The 19,729-nt window shown below is 49.7% G+C and overlaps 1 protein-coding gene across 1 annotated transcript; it reads right to left on the bottom strand.

The window, feature by feature from the left end:
* Nucleotides 1-37: 37 nt before the first annotated feature.
* On the bottom strand, nt 38-14,624 carry HSH2D (hematopoietic SH2 domain containing). Its single transcript, XM_053586720.1, has 6 exons — nt 14,567-14,624; nt 10,554-10,701; nt 8,023-8,112; nt 6,573-6,738; nt 5,288-5,425; nt 38-1,938 (listed from the first exon to the last, which is right to left on the bottom strand). Exons 2-6 carry the CDS (start codon nt 10,676-10,678, stop codon nt 1,366-1,368), a joined length of 1,092 nt encoding a protein of 363 aa, XP_053442695.1. The 5' UTR covers nt 10,679-10,701; nt 14,567-14,624; the 3' UTR covers nt 38-1,365.
* Between the last annotated feature and the right edge of the window lie 5,105 nt (nt 14,625-19,729).

Raw genomic sequence — 19,729 nt, 5'->3', positions numbered from 1 at the left:
AAAAAAAAAAAAATAGGCTCAGAGAGGTCTAGACTCGCCAAAGGTCACACTACTGTAACCTGGGATTCCCTCTCAAGCCCATCCCCAAGCATGACCCTATTATGCCTCCTGTGGTTTTTTTTTTTTTTTTTGAGACAGAGTCTTGCTATGTCACCCTCGGTAGAGTGCTGTGGCATCACAGCTCACAGCAACCTCAAACTCTTGGGCTTAAACGATTCTTTTGTCTCAGCCTCCCAAGTAGCTGGGACTACAGGTATCTGCCACAACACCTAGCTATTTTTTTGTTGGAGTTGTCATTGTTGCTTAGCTGGGCTGGGCCGGGTTCAAACCTGCCAGCCTCTTTGTGCACGTGGCTGGCACTGTAACCATTGTGCAAGGGGCACCAAACCATCTCCTCCGGTTCTTTTTTGTTTTTTTTTCAGAGACAGAGTCTCACTGTACCGCCCTTGGGTAGAGTGCCATGACGTCACACGGCTCACAGCAACCTCTAGCTCTTGGGCTTATGCGGTTCTCCTGCCTCAGCCTCCGGAGCAGCTGGGACTACAGGCGCCCGCCACAATGCCCGGCTATTTTTTGGTTGCAGTTTGGCTGGGGCTGGGTTTGAACCCGCCACCCTTGGTATATGGGGCCGGTGCCCTACTCACTGAGCCACAGGCGTCGCCCACCTCCTCCGGTTTTTAAAGAAAAAGGGCTCACTTTCCTGAAACTGCCACTGATGATGTCATAGCCCCTTATGGAGCCCTCAACACATCTCATCTCCTTAATTTGCATAGAAGCCACAGGAGGAAGGTGTCAATAGCCAGGCAAGAACATACCAGAAGGTGAGCCCAGGTGCAGCTCTGGTTTTAGAGAAGAGAACAGACTATGTGGGGAAAAAAGCTCAGACTCATCCACTTCAGATCCTGGAGCTCCAGTCTGTGGCCTTTGTCATGCCTCTTTGCTTCTCTGAGCCTCAGCCTCTTCTTTAAAACATAGAGAATGACCCTATCTGATGGGTTTGCTCAGAGGTGAAAAAGAAAGAGAAGAGGGTGGGGTAGGTTCTTGGAACCATGGCTTTAACTCTGATTATTGTTACTAAAATAACCAGGTCACTCCATTGTTGAATTTAGAACCAGACCCACAAAATAGCTTTATTGTGGGCGGCCCCTGTGGCTCAAGGAATAGGGCGCCAGCCCCATATACAGGAGGTGGTGGGTTCAAACCTGGCGCCGGCCAAAAACAGCAAAAAAAAAAAAAACAAAAAAACAGCTTTATTGTATTTCCTGGGTTCCTGAGGAGTGGCGTGGGGCCATGGCAGAGCAAGGATATCCAGGGGTGTGGCAGTCTATGATAGCAAGGGTCCTAGAGCTGGGGTGAACCCCTTCTTTAGCAGTACCCAGGGGCAAAGGGTGGTGGCAGGCGGTATTCCTCTGGAAGCCAGTCCTCCTGGGGCTCTGCCAAGTCCCTCAGCTCTGGCTTGGACACCTGGGAAGACAGGGCCCTTACTACTGATTGGTTCCAGCTCCTATCACATGAGTTTACCTCATTCCAGCTGACGGACCGCTTGATCTTCCTGAAAGGGAAATTTCTGTGGCTGGGAGTTTGAGAACAAAAGGGGCTCTTAAGGGATGTAGCCCTGCAGACATTGTCCTTCTGGGCTGTGTCACCTGGGTGCTTCCAGCTGCCTGCCCTGTCTCTGGAGCCACAGGTCACTGTTGATTTTCCAGCATCCCAGAGTGGTGACAAACTCACAGACATGAGGTGGGACTTCAGCTGTTGTTGGACCCTCTTGCCCCTCTCGGGGAGCGTTTTGAGGTTCCTCCAGAGTTTCTGGTGCATGTCCTGAAGAGGGGATTTCAGGAGGTAAGAGGAAGAGCCTTCCTCTCTGAGTACTCTGTCCATCTCTGCCAATGGCTTCTTTTCTTCTGGCTGATAGGGCAAGACTGGCTTTGGAGAGGCCTGAAATCAAGAGCAGGTGAGACCTGGGGCCAACCTGCCTAACACGTACCAAATCTGCCCTGGAAATTGTGACTGGGGTTCCACTTCATGCCCTGGGACCAAGACACTTCCCTGTGTGAACCCCCAAACCGGATGTCATGCTCCATCCTTCCCATCGCAGTAAATGGCTTCACCATATTCCCCAGAGTGTCTGTCTCCATTCTGCTGTTATAGGGCAAAAGTAGCCATAGGCTATGCATCAGTGTACAGGCATGCCTGTGTTCTAATAAAACTTTATTTGAATTTCATTGGATTCTATATTATCTTCACTTTGTTTATATAAACCATTCAAAAATGTAAAACCCAGGCTGGGCATGGTGTGGCTTTACGCCTATAATCCTAGCACTATGGGAGGCCAAGGTGGGTGGATTGCTTGAGCTCAGGAGTTGGAGACCAGCCTGAAAAAAAGCCAGACCCCATCTCTACTAAAAATAGAAAAACTAGCTAGGCGCTATGGCAGGCACATGTATTCCCACCTACTTGTAAGGCTGAGGCAAGAGGATCACTTGAGCCTAAGAGTTTGAGGTTGCTGTGAGCTATGATGCCATGGCATTCCATCCAGGGTGACAGAGTAAGACTGTCTCCGCGACAGCCAGGTGTGGTGGCTCGTGCCTGTAATCCTAGTACTCTGGGAGGCTGAGGCTGGAGGATCGCCTGAGTTCACAGGTTCGAGATCAGCCTGAGCAAGAGCGAGACCCCATTTCTAAAAAATAGCCTGTAGCTCAGTGGGTAGGGTACTGGCCACATACATTGACGCTGGCCAGTTCAAACCCAGCCAGGGCCAGCTAAAACCACAATGACAAATGAAACAAAAAAAAATACCTGGGCATTGTGGCAGGTACCTGTAGTCCCAGCTGCTTTGGGAGGCTGAGACAAGAGAATCACTTGAGCCCAGGAGTTTTAGGGTTCTGCGAGCTATGATCTCATGGCACTCTACTGAGGCGACAAAATGAGACTCTGTCTCAAAAAAAAAAAAAAATAGAAGCCATATATTTTTTTTTTTTTTTTTTTTTTTTTGTAGAGACAGAGTCTCACTACTTTATGGCCCTCGGTAGAGTGCCTTGGCATCAAACAGCTCACAGCAACCTCCAACTCCTGGGCTTAAGCGATCCTCCTGCCTCAGCCTCCCGAGTAGCTGGGACTACAGGCGCCCGCCACAACGCCCAGCTCTTCTTTGGTTGCAGTTCGGCCGGGGCCCGGCTTGAACCCGCCACCCTCGGTATATGGGGCCGGCGCCCTACCGACTGAGCCACAGGCGCCGCCCATTTTTTTTTTTTTTGTAGAGACAGAGTCTCTTTTTACCACCCTCGGTAGAGTGCCATGACGTCACAGGACTCACAGCAACCTCTAGCTCTTGGGCTTCCGTGATTCTCCTGCCTCAGCCTCCCGAGCAGCTGGGACGGCAGGCGCCCGCCACAATGCCTGGCTATTTTTTGGTTGCAGTTCAGCCGGGGCTGGGTTTGAACCCGCCACCCTCGGTATATGGGGCTGGTGCCTACTCACCGAGCCACAGGCGCCATCCAGCCATGTTTTATAGTTATGGGCTGTACAGAAATAGGTGGTAGACCAGATGTGGCCCAAGGACCTTAGTTTGCCAACCTCTGATCCAACCAGTTGTTCAGGCCATAATCATAAGTGTCATTTATAGCAAATGCTGTAAATGCCCCCACCCTTCTATATCCCTTTGTCTTGAGGACTTCAGTGCGCCCAGCCCTACTCCCAGAGGCCAGTACTGGGGACTCTGCCTGGGGACCTCCTTTGGTCACCAATGCCCACTGTATTCATGCACGGCAAACTAAAAGTAACAGAGAATTAAAATCTCCCAATGACTGATGGCAGTTGGAGGATAAATAGCCCAGCTCCCTTGCCCCTAAGGAGGCATGACTGAGATGCATGTTCTACACAGACCCCACTGAGCCCTGGTTGCACACAGGCAGGCATAACCCATTCACTAACGCACCCTTCATTCACTGTCCTCTCTCTCTCGCCCCATTTCCTGCCTCCCCTACTGCAATCTCCCGGGATCATCTTTCAAATAATGGAGGATCAAGAGTCTCACACCTTAACAATGTCCCTTGTCCTCTTCCACCTCTGAGCCATCCACAAGCTCCCTCCTAAAACATGTCCCAAATATCCACTTTTCTTTCCACCCCATTCTGGTCCCTTTCACCTGGATTCTGCTCTTCCCTCCTTCTTTCTGCCTCTACCAGTGCTCCTCCACAAAAGCCAGAAGATCTGCAGAACAAGATCTTCAGCCAGCAGCCACAAAACCATCAATGCAGTCATGCTCAAGGTCTCCTACAGCTCCCTGGCACACTCAAAATACAATCTTGGCTCCTCATTCTGGCCCCAGAGTCCTGCAGCAATTGGCCACTGCTGACTCTGGCGCTTTACTTTTCAAATATCTCTCTCTCATTAACTCTACTTTGTCTATGCACTGGCTATTCTACTTTTCAAACACACTGAGCCACAGGACCTTTGCATGTGCCATGCCTACTGCCTGTACGCTCTCCCTGCATCTCTATGTGTGCCAATTTCCTCTTCACCCTGCACATCCCTGTTCTGTGTCATCTCCAGGAAGCTTTCCCTGATTGCCTGCCCTGTCTTGTACTTCCACTTACACCGATGTCCATCACATCAGCCTGTTTTGTTTCTACCACTGTCAGAACTTCCCTGCTACGCAGGGGGCTTGGAGAACACTTAGGCCTTGACCCAGGGGCATCCAAGGGTCCACCCATCCCCTAGAAGCTGGGATAGACTCAGATGTTCATTCATTTATCTACTACACGACTCATCAGTTGAGCACTTTCAACTGGGGTGGGAGAAGAAAAGGAAAGCAAGACAGATTTTGGAGCCTCCCAAAGCTCAGTCTGATGGGGGAGGCAGACAGGGAACATGTAAAACCATATATAAATAAAAAATTTTTTGTGATGGTCCTGCTTATACTAGTAAAGAAGATTTTTTTTTAAATGCTGAGAAGCAGTCTGAACAAACAGGGTGATAAAAGAGAGAATGCAGTGGGTCTTGCTTTAAGTCTGGAGCCTGGGGAAGGAGACACTTGAAGGAGAACTTAGGAAGGCATGGAAAGTCAGGAGGCAGAGCACACACACAGCATATGCAAAGGTCCTGAGGTGGAATCAGCATGGAAAAGGGCCCTTAGTGGAGATGGGCAGAAACAGGAGTTAAGGTTGGCGTTTGAATTTAATCTCAGAAAATCACTGGAAGGTGTTTAAGCACTAGGCTGGCAGCTGTTGATCACCTCTGTTTCTGCTCTTCCCTTAGGTGGTAGGTGGCACCCTCCATCACATACCTCCTCACGTGCGACCAGACAGCAGGAAAGCCTTTGATGTTCCTTTGATGCTGGGCCCTGGGCGGGGCTGGCAGCTTCCTCAGCCAATGAATTAGAGAAAAGGAAGAGATTCTCGTAATCCACGTTTGCTGGATCATTCTGCAGAATTAAAGGGACCTGCAGATGGGCACTATGGAAGGGGAAAAGGGTGGGGCTTGGGCCCTGGATGAACCCTGCAAGGAGGGTTTCAGGGACTATCCCACCTCACAGCAGTTTCTTAGATCCTAGATGGCGACCACTAAGCTTTATTTTTATTTTTTATTTATTTATTTTTTTTTGAGACAGAGTCTCACTTTATGGTCCTCAGTAGAGTGCCATGGCATCACACAGCTCACAGCAACCTCCAACTCCTGGGCTTAAGCGATTCTCTTGCCTCAGCCTCCCGAGTAGCTGGGACTACAGGCACCCGCCGCAACGCCCGGCTATTTGTTGCAGTTTGGCCGGGGCGGGCTCGAACCCCGCTACCCTCGGTATATGGGGCCGGCGCCCTACCCTCTGAGCCATAGGTGCCGCTCGCCCATGGTAGTTTCTTAAGGACTAGACCTTACCCACTGAGCCTAATAAGGAAATAAGCCCCGCCCCAGAAGTTTCCTAGTGGCTTGGCCACACCCACCTGAGACATATAAGAAAAGATGCCCGGGGGCGGCACCTGTGGCTCAGTCGGTAGGGCGCCGGCCCCATATACCGAGGGTGGCGGGTTCGGACCCGGCCCCGGCCAAACTGCAACCAAAAAATAGCCGGGCGTTGTGGCAGACGCCTGTAGTCCCAGCTACTCGAGAGGCTGAGGCAAGAGAATCGCTTAAGCCCAGGAGTTGGAGGTTGCTGTGAGCTGTGTGATGCCACGGCACTCTACCGAGGGACATAAAGTGAGACTCTGTCTCTACAAAAAAAAAAAAAAGAAAAGATGCCCCACCCATATTAAGTTCCTAGGGGCTAGACCACGTTCCCTGAGCCTTCTAAGGAAATGTGCCATTCCTACAGATCAGCCAAGGCCTGCACATGAACCCTTAGAAAAAATCAGACTGATAACAAGGGGCATGAAGATGGACCCATGAGGACAGAGAGACTATGAGGGGCCGAGCTTGGCGGAAGTTGGGGGCTGGGGCTAGGTAGGGCGGGGCCAGGAGGGGCCAAGGACCGTGAGAGAGACAGAGTCAAGAAGGAGCTGAAGAGGGTGGGTGGGAGCAAAAGGTTCCTGGGAGGCTTGACCCTCAAGGAAATGACTGTGGCCTTCGTGGACCCTCACCTGCCCACAGGGCTGTGTCAGCAGCTCCCCGTGCAACTCAATTGGCTTCTGCTGGTGGAAGGTGACCAGGGCGTCCAGTGAGGCGTGGGCCACTTTCTCCCCCAGCATCAGGAAACTCCCATCGTCCAAGAGCTTCACCATGAAGTGGCGGCAGCAGCTTTGGGCCCTGCAGAGACAATGTCTGAGCTGGGACATCCCACTCCCCCTCATGCCTTCCCTTCATTCCTCCTCCACCCAACCCCAGCCCTTGAGAAGGCAGCATACCAGGGGCAGCCTGACTGCTGGTTTTCATTTAGTCTTCTCCACTTGCTAGACATGTAACATCCACCACGTTACTAACCTTGATGCCTCAGCTTCCCCATTTATAATATGGGGCTACTAAAGCTGACCTCAGTTCTTTCAAAAATAGAAAAAGCTACTACAGGCACAACTCTCGTGTCTGACTAGGGGTAAATAAGCAGGAGACATGATAATAATGAAAAATGTTGAGTCAGACCCCACTGTAGTAAGGCTGTGTGCCTGGCACAGAGGCAGATGCTCAATAAATGCTGCGTTAATCAATGAAAGCATTTATTAATGACTCTGTGCTTATTATATCTCATTTAATCTTCACATCAATCTCTGACTAGATTTTTTTTTTTTTTTTGAGACAGAGCCTCAAGCTGTCGCCCTGGGTAGAGTGCCATGGCATCACAGCTCACAGCAACCTCCAACTCCTGGGCTTAGGCGATTCTCTTGCCTCAGCCTTCCAAGTAGCTGGGACTACAAGTACCCACCACAATGCCTGGCTATTTTTTGGTTGTAGTTGTCATTGTTGTTTGGCAGACCTGGACCAGATTTGAACCTGCCAGCTCTGGTGTATGTGGCTGGTGCCTTACTGCTTGAGCTACAGGTGCCACTTCTGAATAGAATTTTAGCATTCCTTTGCAGGAGGAACAGAGAGGTTGAATAACTTGTCTAAGGTCACACAAGTGCAGAATGGTAGGACTGAACCTTGGACTGTTTGACTCCTGGCCCCAACTTTTGTCATTATGGGTAACTCTGTAATTGAACCATTGAACTTTTTTATTTCTTTGGCTTGGTATCCTTTGGATTTGCCTTTTGAAAAATAGTTTTGTGCTTCTGAATTCTCTGAAATAATACTAGATCAGGCTTTGAAGAGTTAAGCAGTTGGTCCTCCCTGGGGTTTCTTAAGCCACAGGGTGGAGGGAAAACAGCAAACATTCTCAAGCCTCCAGCAGCTCCCACCCCGTTCTTAGACCTACAGTCTCTGTCACTGCAGAGTCTATGTCTGCTGGTTACAACCAGACCTGCAGCCACTTGCTCTTCATCCCGATCTGGCCAGACCCTCATACAGTTTTCTCTCTGAGAAGTTGTGGCATAATTCATCCCTTTCTCCCTCTAAGGAAGCCCCAGGGCCCCCTACCCTGGTCACCTGCACAGGTCTTACTTGTAGGAGAGTGTATAGCCCACGTGGCTGTGACTGACTCTGATGAGAAAAGATCCCAGTGGCTGTGACTCCAGCAAGTTCTCAGCATCCCTAGAAGGGCACACACGGGAAGGAGATGGACACAGTCCAGCCGTCCTAGGTACGGGCCAACTGGCATCCTAGTGCCATGCAACCATGGAGGCCAGTCCATTTTGTTTTTTTTAAATAAATAAACAGCCTAAAACCATTTTTTTCCTCAGTTGGGATATTCAGGGACTAGGGGTGTTCACCCAGAGATGGTAGAGAGCCTTTGATGACCTTGACACCAGCCCAGACCTCCTTTTATCTCTGTCAGTCTCCGCCTACCTTCCTAATGCCTGCAATTCCCCTGTTAAGGCACTTTTGGATGTCTCAAAGTATCACAGGTGACAACATTCACATGCATTTGAGTTCAAAGCCCAGCTCTGCTGTTGTTCAGCTGTGTGACCTCACGTGATAGCCTATCCCTTTCTGACCTTCAGCTTCCTCCAGGGGAAAGTAAACACTCACTCACAGGGCAGATGTGAGAACGGATGAAACACATGCAATGTTGTGAACATGGGACCTGCTACCTGGTATGTGCTCCCCAAGTATCTGCTATTATTATTACTATTATTTACTATATTATTACTACTATTATCTGGGGTTCACAATGAGGCCGCCTTCTGTGGGATAATGTGAGGAGCCTTTGGACCTGCACTGTTCAATACAGTGGCCACTGGCCACATGTGACTACTGAGCACTTGAAATGTGGCTCGTCCAAATTAAGATGTTCTCTTATTTATTTTGCAATACACACTGGACTTTGAAGACAATACTCTTTTTTTTGTTTTTTTTTTAGAGACAGAGTCTCACTTTATTGCCCTCTGTAGAGTGCTGTAGCATTACAGCTCACAGCAACCTCTAAGTCCTGGGCTTAGGTGATTCTCTTGCCTCAGCCTCCTGAGTAGTTGGGACTACAGGTGCCCACCACAATGCCCGGCTATTTTGTTGTTGTTGTTGCATTTTGGCTGGGGCTGGGTTCGAACCCGCCACCCTCGGTATAAGGGGCGGGTGCCCTACCCACTGAGCCATAGGTGCTGCCCCGACGATACTCTTTTTTTAAAAATAGGGTCACCCCTCCATTGCTTAGGCAGGAAGGTAGTGGTGTGATCATAGTTCACTGCAGCCTTGAACTCTTGGGCTTGAGCAATCCTTCCTTCTCAACCTCCCAAGTAGCAAGAACTGTAGGCATGCACCATCACACTCATCCAACTTGAGAAACATTTTTGTGTAGAGATGGGGTCTTGATATGTGGCCCAGACTGGTCTCAGATTCCTGGTCTCAAGTAATACTCCCATGTTGGCCTCCCAAAGTACTGGGATTATAGGTGTGAGCTGCTGCTCCTGGCCCTCATCAATCATTTTCTTAGTGTAAATTACACGTTGAAGTGATTATCTTGGATAGACTGGGATAAATAAAATATATGATTAAAATTAATTCCACCTGTTACTTTTGACTTCATTTTTTTTTTGAGGCAGGGTTTTGCTATGTTTCCCAGACTGGCCTCAGACACCTGGGTTCTAGTGATCCTCCTGCCTCAGCTTCCCAAATAACTGGGACCTCAGTTGTGTGCTACTGTGCCCAGGTATTTCTCTCTTTTTTTTTTTTTGTAGAGACGGAGTCTCACTGTACCGCCCTTGGTAGAGTGCCGTGGCGTCACACGGCTCACAGCAACCTGTAACTCTTGGGCTTAAGCGATTCTCTTGCCTCAGCCTCCCGAGTAGCTGGGACTACAGGCGCCCGCCACAACGCCCGGCTATTTTTTGGTTGCAGTTTGGCCGGGGCCGGGCTCGAACCCGCCACCCTCGGTATATGGGGCCGGCGCCCCCCTCACTGAGCCACAGGCGCCGCCCCAGGTATTTCTCTTTATAACAACTAAAACTTGTTAAATTGCAATGTGCAGCTCATGTTATATTTCTCTTGGACAGCATGGCCCCAGGATCAGGAAGCATGCCACATGCTTCCTCTCTGTGGCCTTCACAGAATTCTCTCCATTTCCTGTATGCAGAAGGCCTGGAGGTAACCGACTAGGTGGACTTATTTGTTCAAGTCCTCAGAGTTCACAGTCTGAAGTAGAAAGAGACACATTGGTTATATACTGATGGATTGAGAACAGATGCTTACATACTGATGGATTGAGAACAGATGCTTGCAGCACTGTGTCAGAAGGATTCTGAGGCTACATCCTGCTATCACTAGTTGGTGATACCTGGTCAGGGCAATGTGAGGGGTACTGCTGGGTTCTTGGCAGTGCTAACCTGGTGGCTACTTGTACAGAGAAAGCTGAGGCTCAGAGAAGGGAAGTAACTTGCCCAAGTTCACACAGTGAGTCCATAGAGGAGGCAGGATTCAAGCCCAGAACTTGAGACCTTTTTCACCCTCTTATTCAGCTGAGGTGAGCCCAGAGTTCTGAAGTAAAACCTGCTCAAGGTAGAGGCAGACAAGGAAAGAGGGTAAGGGTGTGTCCTCACTCTCTTGAGATGGCACCATGGAACCACTCGGGGACCCCGCCTCGGGCCAGCTGGCCCACCTGGGTGTGCACAAACCAGTCTAGTCGTGGGGGTAGCGGTGGGGGCAGCCTTCCAGCCTCTGTCATAGCTTCCGAGGGGTGCGGTTCACCTGGGGGCAGGAAGGAGAGAGAGAGTCAAGCTTGGTGCACTTCCTATATTTGCTCTATTCTTATAGTTTGTGTTTCCTCCTTCTTTGAGAAATTCCCAGTAGTGACAGAGCAATGGCCTTAAACCTGGCTTATGTTTTTTGAGTACCAACTATGTGCCTGGCACTTTTTACACATTTATTCATTGTCTTCTCTCCAAAATTCTTCAAGCACTTTTCCTTTTATTCATTTCTTTTACTTTTTCTTTCCTCCTCCTCCTCTTCTCCTTCTTCAGCTTCTTTCTCTTTCTCCTCCTCCTCTTACTCTGCCATCTTTTTTTTTTTTAAACAGAGGGTCTCTTCTGTTGCCCAGGCTGGACTGCAGCCTTGAACTCTTGGGTTCGAATAACCCTACAGCCTTAGCCTCCTGAGTAACTGTGACTATAGGCATGTGCTACCATGTCTGGCTAATTTTTTCCTCTCCTCCCTGCCCTTCTCCCTTCCTTTTCCCCCTCCCTCTCTCCCTCCCTCTCTCCCTTGCTCCCTTCCTTTCTTCCTTCTTTCCTCCCTTCCTGCCTCCCCTCCTTCCTTTCTTTGTTTTGCAGAAACAGGAACTGGCTATACTGTCCTGGGTCCTGGGTTCAAACAATCCTCCTGCTGTAGCCTCTTGAATAGCTGGGACTACAGGTATGTGCTACCACATCCAGCTAATTAAAATTTTTTTTGTAGACACAGGGTCTCACAATGTTGCCCAGGCTGGTCTTGAACTCCTGTCCTCAAGTGATCATCCCACCTCATCCTCCCAAAGTGCTGGGATTACAGGTGTGAGCCACTATATCTGGCCTAACTACAAGGGCTAGAAAGTTTCCTTCATAAATAAATGTATTTAAATTTACAAATAGAGGCCAGGCACGGTGGCTCCCGCCTGTAATCCTAGCACTTGGGAGGCCAAGGTGGATGGATTGCCTGAGCTCACAGGTTTGAGACCAGCCTGAGCCAGAACAAGACCCCATCTCTAAAAATAGCCAGGTATTGTGGCAGGCGCCTGTAGTCCCAGCTATTTGGGAGGCTGAGGCAAGAGAATCACTTGAGCCCAGGAGTTTGAGGACTCTGTGAGCTGTGACATCATGGCACTCTACCGAGGAAGACAAAGTGAGACTCTGTCTCAAAAAAAAAAAAAAAAAAAAAAATTTACAAATAGAGGCTGGGTGCAGTAGCTCATGCCTGTAATCCCACCACTCTAGTAGGCTGAGGCAGGTGGATTGCTTGAGCTCAGGAGTTCGAGACTGGCCTGAGCAAAAAGCAAAACCCATCTTTACTAAAAATAGAAAAACTAGGTGGGCATTGTGGTGGGTACTTGTAATAGTGGCTACTTGGGAGGCTGAAGCAGGAGGATCACTTGAGCCCAAGAGTCTGAGGTTGCTGTGAGCTATGATGCCATGGCCCTCTATACAGGGCACAAAGTAAGACTCTGTCCCCCCCTAAAAAGAGGCCATTACAAATAGAGTTCATTTGAATATTGGTAACATCAATGTCCTTGGAGAGATGAGGAGATGGCAAAATAGTAAGTAAGCAAATGAATGAAACTCTGGGAGGCCGAGGCAGGTGTATTGTTTGAGCTCATGTATTCGAGACCAGCCTGAGCCAGAATGAGATCCTGTCTCTACTAAAAATACAAAAAACTGAGGCAAGAGGACCACTTGAGCCCAAGAGTTAAAGGTTGCTGTGAGCTGTGATGTTGCCATGGCACTCTACCCAGGGCAACAGCTGGAGATTCTGTTCCAAAAAAAAGAAAAAAAAGAAAAAGAGCTGGGTGCTGTGGCTCACGCCTGTAATCCTAGCACTTGGGAGGCCTAGGTGGATGGATTGCCTGAGCTCACAGGTTGGAGACCAGCCTGAGCCAGAGTGAGACCTCGTCTCTAAAATAATAGCCGGGTGTTGTGGCAGGCACCTGTAGTCCCAGCTATTTGGGAGGCTGAGGCAAAAGAATCACTTGAGCCCAAGAGTTTGAGGTTGCTGCGAACTATGACACCATGGCACTCTACCAAGGGCGACAAAGTGAGACTTTGTCTCAAGAAAAAAAAAAAAGAAAGAAACAGCTGACTCACAGTGGGTGCCAAAAAGGGTGCTTTGATTTCATTAAACACTAGAGAAACGTGGCTCCAGATAGTTGCTTCTGTCACCAATGTTGCCACACATAGTGACCACTGATGACACACCTATCAGCGATGTGTGAGATGTGTCATTAATTCACACACATTTTTGGCAATGTTAAGTTCAAGGTACCACTGGAACACTGTGAGTCAATTAACCCAGAGCTGGAGAAAGAGAGAAAGCAGTACCAATTTGCAGCACAGTTTTAAGTCTGTATAAAACAAGCAAAAAGATTGTGCCTCATGGATTGTCTCCACGGCCCCTCCCTCTCATTCTTAATTCTGGCCCTAGACTTGTGCTCAGAACCCTACCCACTGGCCTCATCTGATTTTTCAATATTTCAAAAGGTCTTTGTTACAGTGCTGTTTCTCTGGGGACATAGAAACATTGACACGTTGACCAATGGCAGTCAATATTGACTTTCTGCTGCCGGAAGACAAACATACCCATACCCTCCAGGATGGAGCCCAAAAGAATTCTGAGGTAAGTGAAATTAAATGGATCTATTAAGAAATGTTCAATAAAACAGGGTGACAATGAGATAAAAAGCCTGGAATTGGAGCAAGCTGGCCTAGGTTCAAAGCCTAGCTTTCCCTACTTAGCTGTGTGACCTTGGGTAAGTCACTTAGCTTCTCTTGCCTGTATTTTCACCTGTTATTTGGGGATAATGATATTTACTTGGGAATGTATAGTTGACACAGAGTAAGCACTGTGTGTGTATATGCATATAAATTTATGATATTTGTAGTTGTGGCCTAGCACAGGGCAATGTTTACAGGCTTATTATTTTTCCTACTTGGAAGAACCACTACTTATCCTTCAAAACCCAGGAAAGGTGTCCCCTCATCAAGCTAGCTTTCCTGCCTCTTTCCCCAGACGAAGCTCTGACACCCCTGTCTGTCCCCACCTTCCCCAGCATTTCTCCCTCTGGCACAGCCATGATCCCATGGAGCTGGAGTGTCTTTGTCTGGCTGTCTCCATCAGACTGGGGCCTCCTGAGTACCAGGGTCCAGAGTTGGGTTCTTTTATTAATTTTTTTTTTTTTTTTTTTAGAGACAGAGTCTCACTGTACCGCCCTCGGGTAGAGTGCCGTGGCGTCCCACAGCTCACAGCAACCTCTAACTCTTGGGCTTACGCGATTCTCTTGCCTCAGCCTCCCGAGCAGCTGCGACTACAGGCGCCCGCCACAACGCCCGGCTATTTTTTTGTTGCAGTTTGGCCGGGGCTGGGTTTGAACCTGCCACCCTAGGCATATGGGGCCGGCGGCCTACTCACTGAGCCACAGGTGCCGTCCTATTAATTTTTTTTTTATCTGGGTTTCCAGAACCCCCTCCTGTTGGCTGGGCCCAGATGAGGGGGCAAGGGTGCTTGTTGATGAACAGCTATGTAGTGATGAATAAACCCATACTAAATTTCAAAGTTCTGATCTGGGCCTTAGGGCCTCTCCTACTTCCTCATTCCCCACATTCTAGTCCTAAGGACATGTTGCTGTCTCTCCCCCCTCCAGCCTTTGCCTGCATTCCCCTGCCGGAAGCACACTTTCCCCAAACTGAGGTTCCATTTTCTCATGGTTGCCTCAAATGATCCCTCCTTCAGGAAGCCCTGCCCCAATCCCCCAGAAAATTCCTCATGCCTCTCCTGTACCCCACCGGCCCTGTCCCTCCTTCTGGCCCAGCCTGGCTCCCATGCTGTCTCCTTGAGGACGGAAGGGTGCTGAGGCTCTTGGAGCACGTACCTGGAAGCCCCCCCGGGTGGCCGAGGCGCTTACTCTGGCTGTGCTGGTGCCTGCAGGAGCCTGGGTTTCGATTCAGGGTCTGCTTGTCATCAGTGGGGCGGGATCAGCCGCCCCTAGGCGGTTTCTGTGTTTCTGTTTCCTCTAGCAAGCAGGTGAGCCCTGGAGGCGGGACCAAGGCAACCCAAGTTGCTGTCTATCTGCAGTCCACCAAAGCCACTAAAGCTGCAGGTGGGGGGACAATTTGCTCCTGCCTAGCCTTCAGCGAGCTTTTTTTGAGAATCTGTTATGTGCCAGCTTCTCCGGGGACCAAGGGGTGAACCCAAGACAGGTGCAAGCTCTCTTCTCCTGGCACATGTAATCTATCTATCAGTGGAAAATCATTAATGTCATCATTACAAAGTGGCCAGATTGTCAGGAAGGTGGTGGTGGTGGGGCAGAGGGTGGGGCAGACCTAGAGAAAGAAGAATTTGGGGGCATACAGGAGTTAACTGGATTTAGGGCTGGTGCAGGAAGAGTGTTGTATGTGGAAGGAACAACACAGGAAAAGACTCTGAGACTGGACTGAACCTTGACAGGTGAGTCTCTGGGCGAGCACAGGGTCAAAAAAAACCCAAACAAACCAAAAACTCGTTCAGAATTAATTAGATTTTACATTGCATCAAGGCTGATGTAGTCCAGGCTGGATTCCTTATTACATATTTATTATGTGTTTGGTTTTTTTTTTTACCTGATTTTAAAAGAAGTTAGAATGTTTTGGGAGCTCCTACACATACTTTGTGGGCCCAGAGTGTGGCCCCCTGTGCTTAACACATTCCTGGCTGTGCTCTGGGTGCTCATGAGCATACGGGCAAAACCGCTTCCTCTTTGTCTTGCATGTAAAAATAGCCCAGATAGGCTTGGTTCCCATGGTCAGTGGTTAGGGTGCCGGCCACATATGCTGAAGCTGGCGGGTTTGAACCTGGCCTGGGCCTGCTAAACGACAATGACAACTGCAACAAAAAAATAGCTGGGCCTCGTGGCAGGCGCCTGTAGTCCCAGCTACTCGGGAGGCTGAGGCAAGAGAATCATTTAAGCCCAGGAGTTGGAGGTTGCTGTGAGCTGTGTGATGCCATGGCACTCTACCGAGGGCCATAAAGTGAGACTCTGTCTCTACAAAAAAAAAAAAAAAAAAAAAATAGCTGGGTGTTGTGGCGGGTGCCTTTAGTCCTAGCTACTTGGGAGGCTGAGGCAAGAGAAATGCTTAAGCCCAAGAGTTTGAGGTTGCTGTGAGCTGTGACATCATGGTACTCTACTGAGGGTGACATAGTGAGACTCTATCTCAAAAAAGAAAAAATGGCCCAGATACTTGTAGCTGGGCAAGGGGCCTCTCTACCAGCCTATCACCCTAGCCCAGCTGGGCTAGATAAGCCCCACTGTAGGCTGAAGCTGGGTGCCCCTCTCACTGCCCACCCCCCACCCCTTATTCCTTCTCCAGGTGGCAGGGGGCAGGGAGTGTTGTCTGGAGTCTGTATGTCAACAAGCCCCAAGCAGGAGACAGACACATGGAACCTGGCTTCTTGCTCACTTGCTGTGTGGCCTTAGGTGAGTTGCTCAGCCTCTCTGAGCCTATCAGTTCCACATCTTGGAAGTAGGAGTGTTAATAGAACCCCTTAATCACGTGAAGATGATAGGAGAAACAACCCTACAGCCCAGAGAGAGCATGGAGCTCAGATGAGAGTAATAACATCAGGATTCTTCATTGTGGCTTAATCCAGTGCCTCTGTGCTTGGTTGTGGGAGAGGCAGGCTTGGGCTCCAGATCTCATGGCTGGGCTGCTTTGAGCAAATCACTTCACCTCTGATCTTCCATGCACTCTGCAGCCCATTGGGCTGACTCCCAGCTTCACTCCCAGTGAGGAACAAGTGCTGTTGGGAGGGGATTAGATATGCCTGGGAGATCCTTGGCACTTGGAAAGTTTGGGAATCAGGCATGAGGGGTGGGGGTTCAAGGTCTGTAGGAACACAGGGCTTAGTTCTGGCCCAGCTCCTTGAGGCCCCATGGGGAAGGGCTCCATCTCACTTCCCCTGACCTGCTTAGGCAATGTGGTCTCCCACAAACTAACGACTTCTTTTCAGAAACAACAGAACAACCCCTCACCCCCTCAGAGTTTTTGGCCTGCAAGTAGACATGCAGCCCCCAGAGGAAGGAAGGGGACTAGTGGCAGCCTGTGTGGTAGGGGAATGGAGGTGCCCCAGTGGGGAGGTAGTGGGGCTGGAATCCAAAGTCCCCCTCTGTCCGATGTCAGCTTCATCTAGGGAGATACATGGGGGCTTCTCAGCTGGTGAGTGGGATGTTCATGGTCCTATGTGAGGTGGCCCTTAGACTAGTGATCACGATGCTTTATCACTGCTGAAAAAAGGCTGGAATCACAGAAGTTAGGGAGGGGTGAAGTCCTTGGGCTCTGCCAGTGCTGGGCTTGGTGCAGTTTTATGGTTCTAGCTTCCTACAATGTCTCTTTTCAGTCATTGATCCCACAAACACTGGCTGAGCCCCAGGTCTGTGCAGGCACCATGCTAGATGCTAGGGATGAAGCTGGAGACAGGACACACATGGTCCCTGCCCTGCTGGGGCCCAGAGTCCATAAAGAGACACATGCTGAAGGATTTCATATGTAGGAAATGCTGGCAGAAGAGGAGACAGCAAGGGCAAAGGTCCTGGGGAGGGAATGAACTAGGCACACTTGAGGAATAGAGAACAGCTAAGGTGTCCAAGAGGCAGAAATAGCCCAAATGCCCATCAGTGCATGAACAGATCAACCAAATGTGGTCCAGCCACACAATGGAATATGGTTCAGCCTTAGGAAGGAATGAAGAAGCAGTGATATGTGCTGCACTGTGGATGATGCCCAAAACTTCATGTCAAGTAAAAGAAGCCAGAAACAAAAGGACAAGTATTTTGTGACTCCATTGATATGAAATGTTCCCAACAGGCAAATCCAGAGACATAAGGCAGATTAATGGTGGCCAGGGGCTGCGGGAGGGGGAGTGACTGACTGCTAATGGAGACCAGATAATGAAAATGTTCAAAAATTGACTTGGGGGCAGGTGTGGTGGATCATGCCTGTAATCCCAGCACTTTGGGAGGCTGAGGAAGGAGGATTTCCTTCTTCAGCAATCTGTAAGCTATTTTGATGATGTATCAGGCTTTGCCAGGGGGCTTTGAGTTCTAGAAGCAGGATTTGGGGCCCTCTGAAAGTGGGTGCTCGGAAGCCCAAGGATAGAGATACAAGATGTTGAGGGCGGCTGAGCTGGAGACTTTCAGGGCAGGCTCCTAACCTTATGAGGTGGGGAGGGAGTGTGTGGTTGGGGGCTCCTAAACCTTTTGAGTTTGTACTGCCTTCTTGGTGGGCTTTGGGGTGTCCAGAGAGGGGGAGCCCTGGGAACAGGCCTCTAGGTTGCAGAGGCCACTAGGTTGCAGCTGGTTGCTCTGAGAGGAGAGAATGTCAGCTCTTCCTTGCTCACTCCTTCACCCTAGAGGCCATATATGTGTCCTTCATTTTTCTTTTAATAGGCAGGCTCTTGCTCTGTCACCCAGCTGGAGTGTGGTGGCATAACCAGCTCCCTGATGCCTCCAACTCCTGGGCTCAAGCCATCCTCATGCCTTAGCCTTCCTAGTGGAACTATAGGTGTGCCTGGCTAATTTTTCTATATATATATATATATTTTTTTTTTTTTGTAGAGATGGTGTGTGGGGGTGACACTCTTGTTCTTGTTGGTCTTGAACTCCTGGCCTCAGCCTCCCAAAGGGCTAGGACTACAGGTGTGAGCCACCACAGCTCGTGGCCTGATTTCTGTTTCTCTCCTCCCTCCACCCCCCCCAGACTGACTTTCACTGTGTAGCCCTCGGTACAGTGCTGTGGCATCACAGCTCATGGCAACCTCAAACTCTTGGGCTTAAGTGATTCTTTTGCCTCAGTCTCCCAAGTAGTTGGGACTACAGGCATCCACCACGATGCCCAGCTATTTTTTTTTGGTTGTAGTTGCCATTGTTTGGCAGGCTTGGGCTGGATTTGAAACTGCCAGCTCCTGTGTACATGGCTGGCACCCTAGCCGCTGAGCTGCAGGCACTGAGCATGATTTCTGTTTCTTTTTTTTTTTTTGTGGAGACAGAGTCTTACTTTACCGCCCTCGGTAGAGTGCCATGGCGTCACAGGACTCACAGCAACCTCCAGCTCTTGGGCTTCCGCGATTCTTCTGCCTCAGCCTCCTGAGCAGCTGGGACTACAGGCGCCTGCCACAACGCCCGGCTATTTTTTTGTTGTTGTTGCAGGTTGGCCGGGGCTGGGTTTGAACCCGCCACCCTCGGTATATGGGGCCAGCGCCCCACTCACTGAGCCACAGGCGCCACCCAATTTCTGTTTCTTAAGGATACACTGGAAATAGTTTGAAGGACAAAGGAGGCTGAGTGGTCCATGAGGAAGCTGTCACAGAGGTTTTGGTCATAAGGCTCCAACATAAGAGGGGTCAGTTACTGGGCACGATGAAAAAGACAGGGGATGGAGCCCAAGGTAAGAGCCGCGTTACTTTTAGGGTGCTGATTAGATGTTCAGATTGGAATAGGGAGCACGCAGGTGAGCTCAGACTTGGATCTGGGCTGCATTCGCAACTTTGAAGCCAGTGACCTGTCTGAAGGCACAGGAGTGTGTGCAGAAATTAATGCAACAGACCTGAGACTTATTCTTGAGAAAGGCCTGCTGGCAAGGTGGTCCCTTAGCTGGTAAAATTCCCTCCTGGTAACTTCCCTACACGTGTGGCTCAAAACTGTGCCTAAACTTTTTCTTAAGAGGCAGGGTCATGCTGCGTTGCCCAGGCTAGACTAGTGGCCACTGTAACGTTGAACTCTCAAGTGACCTTCTTGCCTCAGCCTCCTGAGTAGCCGGGACTATAGGTGTGCACCACCACGCTTCACTAGCTTTTCTATTTTTTTTGTAGACATGAGGTCTTGCTATATTGCCCAGGGTGATCTCAAACTATTGGCCTCTAATGATCCTCCTGCCTTGGCCTCCCCGAAGTGTTGGTATTATAGGCATGAGCCACTGCACCCAGTCTAAACTTTTTTGAGCAAACAACGCCATTTATGCTCAACACATGCTTTCTTTCTGGAGTCTGGAATCTTGCTATGTGC

Source organism: Nycticebus coucang, chromosome 3, assembly GCF_027406575.1.
Source record: "Nycticebus coucang isolate mNycCou1 chromosome 3, mNycCou1.pri, whole genome shotgun sequence".
NCBI lineage: Eukaryota > Metazoa > Chordata > Mammalia > Primates > Lorisidae > Nycticebus > Nycticebus coucang.
Note: the sequence above shows the minus strand (reverse complement) of the source record. Positions and strands in the feature narration are given on the sequence as shown.

Bases quoted from the DNA above. Each gene is read 5' to 3' on its own strand.
- HSH2D (XM_053586720.1), bottom strand. From the start codon at position 10,678: ATGACAGAGGCTGGAAGGCTGCCCCCACCGCTACCCCCACGACTAGAC. The intron at 6,739-8,022 runs GTAAGACCTGTG...TTGTCTCTGCAG, and splicing joins GGCTATACACTCTCCTACAA to GGCCCAAAGCTGCTGCCGCC. The intron at 5,426-6,572 runs GTGAGGGTCCAC...TTAATTCTGCAG, and splicing joins TGACACAGCCCTGTGGGCAG to AATGATCCAGCAAACGTGGA.